This window comes from Sinocyclocheilus rhinocerous, unplaced genomic scaffold (genome assembly GCF_001515625.1).
Source record: "Sinocyclocheilus rhinocerous isolate Xijiao unplaced genomic scaffold, SAMN03320098_v1.1 scaffold1481, whole genome shotgun sequence".
Taxonomy (NCBI): Eukaryota; Metazoa; Chordata; class Actinopteri; order Cypriniformes; family Cyprinidae; genus Sinocyclocheilus; species Sinocyclocheilus rhinocerous.
Genome location: NW_015666559.1, coordinates 148,792 through 157,750, shown reverse-complemented (window position 1 = coordinate 157,750; position 8,959 = coordinate 148,792). Strand labels below are relative to the sequence as shown.

Genomic DNA, 8,959 nt, shown 5'->3' with positions numbered 1-8,959 from the left:
ATTTTTACTTTTAATAACAGTTAATAACATCACCCTTAACAGATGAAAAGACAGTACGACAAAGATATCGCTTTCCTCAGCGAACATTCAAACTAATGTTTTATATATGAGATTGAGCTGAAGAATGAATGCTGTATCAGATGCAGGTAATCACACTCGCTCAGTCCATCTCTCTCGCATCATACAGAGAGCTTTTAATACAGTAATACAATAAGCTTTCAATGAAGCAACTCAACATTCCTTCACTTGCCTGGAAGATTCTAGTGATATAGTAAGAGCTTGATTAGCTGGTTGAGCTGTGTTTCATTAGGGCTGGAGATAAACTCTGCAGGACAGCGGCCCTCCAGGAGCAGGTTTGGACACTCCTGAGAAATACATTTCAAACTTTCTTTAATTATATTTCATGAACATCTTATGTGAATAAGCTACCAAGTATTTGCTCAAAATGTTGTTAATGTCTAAATGAATACATTACTAAACACAGTAGCAGAGTTCCTCTGAAAGTTGATGTTTTGTTTTTTTCCATGTTTAGATCAAATTCCCCCTAAAAAGTGAATTAGATTTTTAGAGTTACATTGAAATGCCAATACATTTTGTGAACGTCAAAGAAACAAATGTCTAAAAGCAGTAGCAGAGAATTTAGGCCACTCCAAAAGTTGGGGACTGAGGAATCGCAGACTCCATCCAGGACTTAAATTCAGTGAAAGTATTGTGCTGTGGTGGTCGAAGGATTTCACTGCATGTGTGTGACTCTGGGACAGATGTGGTTGTGTTATTCACCGGATGCAATATTTCCAGGTTCGGCTGGACTGGGAATCCCAAGAGGAGGAATCCTGGAAAGTCCACATGCAAAAAATCAGAATGAATGAATAAAGCTCTTCACATTCTCCCCATAGAAAAATAACTTACTTTTACGTTTATTCAGCTAATGCATTTATCCAGTATGACCTACAAATGAACAGAAACACAAGCCAATTTTCATAAAAGTGAACTATACTCCCTTCACGCATGGCATACGTTTGTTCTTTATCAAAGTTTAAAAAACATATATAACAACAAATGTGAGAGACAACTGTTACGTCCCAGGACGTATGAATTTGTGTTTTATAATCATGGTGTGTGTCATTCATTGATGTGCCGCCAGTGACCCAACGGCCTGCTGGGAGTTGTAGTTTTTGTTGTATGTTTTGTCCTGTTTTCTGCGCTCCTCCCTGTCCTCTACTGTACCGGCTGCTCCTCGTCGGTGTCACACGAGTCTCTTCAGACCTTAGAGCTGTGCATGAACTTGAATCTTCTGATCGAATCACTGACTCCCTTGATTCATTCAGTTCTGCTGAGGCTTTGATTGGAACTATTTCGTTTGAGAAATTGAGCAAAACAGATAATATTGAGTCTGAAATTAGTTTATTGTACTTTTTTAATAAAATCAATGTCGCATGCAATCATTCAAACTTCTTTTGTCTGCCTCCAGCGCTTCCACTCGTCTCCTGTTAAAGCCTACATTACTGCACACATTTCATTGCAATATTACTGCACGCATACAAAAAATAACCTATAAAACCCCTTAGTATCTCATAAGAGAAGCCTGAAATGAACAAATAGAGTGCAAGACAGGACAGTTTTGCTGAGTCACAATCATTTCATCTGGTTTCTCTACGAAATATGAAATAATCACATTAAAATGGTGAAATCATTACCATTTATTATTTCATAACAATCTGAACATTAACAATAATGGTTTCCTTAACCCTTGTGAGCGGTCTAAGAATGTTCCATTTTGAACATTTAAAAGTCGTAGCTTCATCGGAATGGTACGAAACTTGGTGACTTTTATGGCACTTGGTATGTGAACACACACAAAAATTTAGGGCATGATTCGAACAGGCTAAGTGCTTTAAATAGTCACACTCATGGTCTTCGGTCAAAAATGACCGACCATAGGAAATGAATGGGAAATGGACAAAATTCAGAGAATTTTTGTGTGCACAATCTACAAATCCCCCACGAAGCAGACGTTTGACTGTAGTAATAATAATGCAAAAACTGACGCTTCAAATCAACATTTAAAACAAAAAAATATATATAAACCTGGACAAATAGTAGTCTTTGAGAATGCCTTAATTGTTTACTTTTATTAGGTTGTGAATTTAAATGTATATTATGTCTAAAAACAACGAGGGAACTCACAAGCCTCTCTATAGATTCCTATACAGGCATCTAGTGGTTACACCATGAAATTACATGTTTTTCTTGCTTTGCTCTCACCAGGAGGTGCTGGATTTTAAAGGCCTAGTCTCTATTTTAATACAAAGACCATGAGTGTGACTCCCAAACGAGGAGCGCACAAGGGTTAAGAGAGACTGAGCCTCACACACAGTTTGTGTTTGTTGACATACTGCAGAATGTTGATTGTTGCATTTGTGTGTGTTTAAGTGTGGTCCTAAAGCTTTCATTCCATTGTCAAACCTCGATTATTGTATAATAGTACAATATCAAATCTTGATAAAGCTCTTTTACAAAACAAAAACATAATATGTGAGATTCTGTCTAAACCGTCTATGTGCTACACACTCTTTCACTGGCAGCTCCTTTCAGTACATCATTGGACAACATGCATTTAAATATATATTTCACCAAGAATTCAACTCTGAATACAGCTGACGTGTTTCATTATGTGTGAATTTCTATGCACTTTTAGCGAGTGAACAGGACTTTTATTTTGGTCTGCCGCTGTGACGTCATAAGGCTGCGCCGCGCTCCTGCATCTGTTGTGATTCGGCTGAGGAAAGGTTTGTGTTTTTAAACATTTAAAGTGTTTAAGTCGATGCAGACATGTGTATAACTTTTATAAGAACTATAAAGCGGATGAAGTATTCTTGAGTGTAATATTATAACGCTTTATGCAACATTCATGAAGGATATTTTGTGTGATATAAAGCGCATCCGCACACAAGCAACATAAAAGCTACGTCTCACAATCAGTTCATCATGAACACGAATTTGTTCAGTGGCAAGTTGTGATAGAGAAACGGAGCCTTCTGAAACTCCGAATCAGTTGATTCGCCAAACGATTCACTTGAATCGCTCGCTAAATGATTCAGTTTACTCGTTCGAATCAGCGGTGTATAAAATCAATATCAAATTAGCAAACTCTGAAAACATACAAATTATTAATCATAACTAAGTATTAAGTGTCTGTGTATTTTGTGTTCTTTCATTCATTAATAGTGATAGTTTTCAGTGTTTATTAGCTAATCAGGCCATTAACTCTCACTCTGACTGACTCCCTAACTAGTGTGCTGACTACTGAACTAGGGAGCTGATTGAGACGCCTCAGAGATCTAGTTTGGGTTTATTTTATTTGCTGTTAATTTTTCTCATTTTAAACAGGACAAAGTGTCCAAACACACAGAAAAACTCCTGCTGAAGCGACTGAGAGACACACTATTATAAAGATGGCGTTTATTAAAGAGGAGAGTGAAGACATGAAGATTGAAGAAACATTCAGAGTCAAACATGAAGATACTGAGGAACAAAAAGGTTGGTTTTCATTCTCAAAGCTGAACTCACTCATTTGATCCTTATTAAAATGTCCAACACTTAAGAAACGAGTGATATTTGAAGAGTGTCGTAATTATAGCGGTTTTATTTGACATGGAGCGAGTCGCCTCATGTGGACAGACATGATGAGACGTGAGATACTAATGCTGCCTTCAAGTGAACCTGAGAAAATCCTACTTACAATGTACAAGGCATTCGTTATTATGACTTATACTACTGTTAAATGATTGATTCTGATTGGTTGATGATGTTCTAAGTAGGGATGGGCATTCCAAGCAAAAATAATATTCGAAAATCGCACCCTTCCCCCGCATGCACGCACAAACACCCATAATAATTAATTATACTGTATATAAACTGCGGGCATCAGGGAGCCGTTATTATTATGCGGGGCATTGAAATCGCTTTTGAACGCACGCTTGTTTTTTACTTTCACTTTCGAGATTCGCGATCACACGTACAGAGCAGCACTCGACAGTACTTACCACACATTTTACAAGATTAGATGTTTTGTCAGTGCTGCTCAGGATCTGCAAATCATTCGCCATCATCCTATCAGTCATCTCTCCTTACTCTGTTTATGTGGTAAGTGAAATCTTATGTACTGTAATGTAACAGGCTACCGTTAGCAAGCGGGTAACCCATGTCCCTTTGGTGCCTCCGTAGAACGCGTTATTTGTTTTCCGCGCCTTTCTGAACACGGATTCAGCCACACCTCTAACCCAGTCGGGGTGTTTGTGGTCCGCACAGAACTCTTATTTGACATCGTCCCAAGTTACTGTAATCGTTATATGCTACGCAAGCCTTATTTTATGCCACGCAAGTCTACAGTGTGCGCGTGAAACAATGTGTTCTTCTGTTGTCTTAGACAGCTTTTAGGTACCTCCACATCACTTCACCAAATGTTTTCAGTTATTTCAAAGGACCTTACAGCCTAAAACAGCCACAAAAAAAAAACACAATGATGCTAACCAAGCAAATGTAGTAAACAATAAGATAAAAATGTCAAAAAATGTCAAACTATTTCCATGTTTTTGCCACAAAATTACATGCAAAATTATGTACAGAAAGCACATACTCTCTCGCTCTCTCTCCTATACAAACACATGCAGTACAGACACATACTTGCACACTCACAGAAATGTGTAGTCAGCGCTGCTCTGATGATTTTATTAATAAAGTAACTTAAAAACTACATTACACAGAGAGGTGGTAACATTTTACTCCATTGTTGTATGTCTGTATTTATGTAGCACCGTGGTCCTGTGAGGTATGACATTTCGTTCCACTGTATGTCCCCACATGTAGCGGAATGAAAATATAGCTCGACTTTACTTGATGTTCTTGAAGCAGATGAACTTACAGGTTGGCACACATTGGGTGAGCATTACGCCAATCTGTTGCCGCTTATTTAGCCCTTGGTCAGACCTTGCTTTTCTACAGGCAGGAGTGCCCTTAGAGCAAGTGTCGAGGCATGTTGTTGTCACAATAGATGCCTCCAGATTGGGCTGGGGCGCTGTATGTAACAGTCACGCTGCCTCTGGCTCCTGTACAGGACCTCAACTGCAGTGGCATATCAATTGCCTCAAGTTGCTAGTGGTACTGCTTGCCCTACTCGATTTCTGGCTGCTGCTTCAGGGCAAGACAACACATCATCCGGACAGACATCACTGTGATGGTTGCATACATCAACCATCAAGGTGGTGTACGCTCACATCGCATTGATTTGGGGAAGCTGAGGTAGACCCGTTTGCCTCCTAAGAGTCCTCCTATTGTCAGCGGTTTTATTCTCTGACCGAGGCCCCCCTCAGCACGGATGCACTGGCACACAGCTGGCCTTGGGGTCTGTGTAAGTACAGATTCCCCCCAGTGAGCCCCTCCCTGGAGAATCCCCCTGAGGAAGGACCTTTTCTGCTGTTCAAGAGAGTTCCCCAGGCGGTGAACCCTGGCTGAGTTCCTCCAGCACCCTGCGTCGATCAAGCTGACACCAGGCTCAGTACTCATGTTGCATGGCAGTCCAGTCAGCCCTTGTACTGGGTTAGGTGCTGAATACATGAGATCCCCTTCGAGTAATCCTGTATGTGTATTTTCCCATAGTCCATTCATCCCTTTTGGAAAACCTGTGTCTTTCCCTTGACAGAATGTCTTCTGTCTGACCTTGCATTGTTAGTTGTTCCATGTCTGTTTAGGAACTACCGCAGTGGTTCTTCCATATGTTGTATTGCCCTAGGTCAGTCCACATGTGCATCCTCCACGTCACTTCCCTATGGGTAGGATGTGGCTCCGCAGCTTCCTCAACATGTTGTCGTTACTGAGAAAGTTTTCATTAAACAAAATAAATAAATAAATAAAAGGTAAGATAAAGAAGGAACACCAAATGACCTTCCCCTCAGAGAGTCTTTTCAACCCCTCTAAGTAGGTGCGAAGGATTATGGCTTACTTAGAGCATTGGGAAGGTTACGGCTTGCGACTGCATCTGTCTAGGCACGTTTACGCTTACCACCACCTGCATTACCAAATCTCGTAACATAGTTCAATGGTTGTGGTGCTTTCCATAGGGACCACAATACGTCTGTATCAATGTGACCTTAAAGGTGACTGACTGAAAGGGAATGTCTCCGTTATGAATGTAACTCTCGTTGCCTGAAGGAGGGAACGGAGACATTACATCACTCTTGCCACAACCATGAACTACCACTGAAATGCCGTGATGTGTTCTCAGCTCCTCAGCATAAACCTGAATGAGTGGATGCATGCCGCCATCTCACATATCTGTATGTATGGGAAGTGGCTTGGCATGTATATTCCGCTCGCCAAATTTCATTGGCCGTTTCTTGTACTACAAAGAGGTGATTGGGCTCCCAAGTGAGACCCCAATACATCAGTATCGACATAACGTCTCTGTTCCCTCCTTCAGGGAACAAGGTTTACATATGTAACCAAGACGTTCTTTGTAATAACTGCATTAGTCTGCTCATTTTAAAACTAGTAACTGAGGCCTGAACCAATGATATCAAAGGAGGCTTGAGATGAGATATGCAAGATGTTATTCCTCCACAGTGTGTTTTAAGGACAAAAACCTGACAATCGTCTTGAAATACAACATCTGAACAATGTCTTGAGGTGTGGTAACCATAGCATAGGCGTAATAATTGACTCCAACTTAATTCCTAAGTCTAATTTAATTAAGTCTAATTAACGGCAACGCTTTTTTAGTGTTACTTTAATACTCTGATTAGTGATTATACAACCCACACAACAGTGTTCATTTAACCCCTTTGCGTTCAAAGATCGGCGACGGCCCCAGATTATTGTTGTTTCACTTTAACAGCACGTTAAAACATCACACTCTTACTTGATCTGGACAAACTGTGCATCAGTAGGAAGATTAAAGACTCTAGCTTTGATATTTGACCACTGTTTTGATAAAACATTGTTGCATTGTTGACAGTAATTTATGTCAGAAATGCAAAATAATAAATACGTATTATGTCAAATCTAGAATAGAAATTCACGACGCATTCATATTCAGTCACGTCTGCAGCGGTTTATTTGTGTTCACATAGATTCACTGATCAGCGTCAATAAGGGCTTATAGTCCAAAGATGCATATACATGGAGATATATAGATATATTTACTCAGGTTTACTTCATATTTCTTCAGACAGAATCATAATTTCTATTCATTTTCCACTGATTTACGCGATCTGATGAAACTTAGCAGCTCCCTGGGCTGTCTCTGTGTGTTTACTCTTCCGTGCTCGTGCTATGACTCACACAGAAAGGCGATTTGTTGGTGAAAATGTCAATATTATTACGCATCACATCCCACCCCGTCATCCTGTGATGCGTTTCCTGTGCTCTTCCTTGTACATATCTGACCATAACAAAACGCAGATAAACACTTTTACACACAAAGAACTAGTGGTCGACCGATATATCGCCAAGCCCGATATATCGGCCGATATCTGCCATTTTTCAAATATCGGCTTCGGCCGATAAGTTTTTCTGTTTGGCCGATGTGTTCCAGGCGGGACTTTTATTTTGATGGCGCCGAGAACGGCTGCGGCGGCGCCTGAGCACACAGTGCACACATTCTCCCTCTTGTTCGCTGTTGTCATTCAGTTCTGTCTTTATAGTGTGTGAATAACGTGTATTTGTTTTTTTCCACTGTAGACCTGATACCACTGAAAGAGGAGAATCAAGAACTGAATGACATAAAAGAGGAACATCATGATTTCATAACTGGAAAAAAATCCAAAAAGACTTCCTCAAGAAGGAGAGCCCAGAAAAAATCTTACAGGTTTTGCACCTGCCATCAGTGTGGAAAGAGTTTCAGTCGAAAACAAAACCTTGAAGACCACCTGAAAATTCACACGGGAGAGAAACCATACACCTGTCAACAATGTGGAAAGAGTTTCAGTCAAAAAGGGAACCTTAAAAGCCACATAATAATTCACACTGGAGAGAAGCGTTTCACCTGCCAACAGTGTGGAAACAGTTTCACTCAAAAGGTACACCTTAAAAAACACATGATAATTCACACGGGAGAGAAGCCATTCACATGTGATCAGTGTGGAAAGAGTTTCACACATAAAGACACCCTTGATTCCCACATGAGGATTCACTCAAGAGAGGATTGTTTAATATGTCAACAGTGTGGAAGACGTTTCGCTCATAAAGTAAGCTTCAAGACTCACATGAGAGTTCACACTGGAGAGGAGCCTTACGCATGCTCTCAGTGTGGAAAGAGTTTCAGATATAAACCATCCCTTGATTCCCACATGAGAGTTCACACTGGAGAAAACCCTCACACCTGCAAACTGTGTGGGAAGAGCTTTACACAGAAAGGAAATCTTAAGACTCACATGGACATTCATACTGGACAGAAGCCGTTCACCTGTGATCAGTGTGGAAAATGTTTCAGACGTAAAGTAACCCTTAATGAACACATGAAGATTCACTTTAGGAGATAACTGTTTTAGGTGTCACCAAAAAATTTAAATTTGATCCACGTATTGACAATAAACACCCTTTCAAAATAAAAACCATTTTAGGATTAAGAATCATGTAATAACTGGAGAGAAGTGTGCCATCACTGCATTGAAATAATTTGATCAGTACACAGCAATGTTATATTTCCTAAGACACAGTGTAAAATACACAGTGTTAGTGTGATATTAACATATGTTAATAAAATGGCACTGCTGGTGTTGGCATCCTCGGTGGCAGTAATGCTGCTCAGGTTGTTGCATATGAGACCGCTTCAGCATTGGGTTCAGAATCAAGTCCCCAGATGAGTATGGTGGTGAGGCACACATCTTGTGGCTATCACACCACTCTGACACCAGACTTTCTTGGAGCAAGTGTCGAGGCATGGTGTTGTCACAACAGATGC

The 8,959-nt window shown here is 40.3% G+C and overlaps 1 protein-coding gene across 1 annotated transcript; it reads left to right on the top strand.

Annotated features, from left to right (window-relative positions):
* The first annotated feature begins 3,455 nt into the window (after positions 1-3,455).
* LOC107732769 (gastrula zinc finger protein XlCGF8.2DB-like) lies at positions 3,456-8,586 on the top strand. Its single transcript, XM_016544190.1, has 2 exons — positions 3,456-3,540; positions 7,738-8,586. Exons 1-2 carry the CDS (start codon positions 3,456-3,458, stop codon positions 8,535-8,537), a joined length of 885 nt encoding a protein of 294 aa, XP_016399676.1. The 3' UTR covers positions 8,538-8,586.
* Positions 8,587-8,959: the final 373 nt, after the last annotated feature.

Coding starts and splice junctions, on each gene's coding strand:
- LOC107732769 (XM_016544190.1), top strand. CDS start 3,456: ATGGCGTTTATTAAAGAGGAGAGTGAAGACATGAAGATTGAAGAAACA. Junction 3,541..7,737: donor AGATACTGAGGAACAAAAAG/GTTGGTTTTCAT, acceptor TTTCCACTGTAG/ACCTGATACCACTGAAAGAG.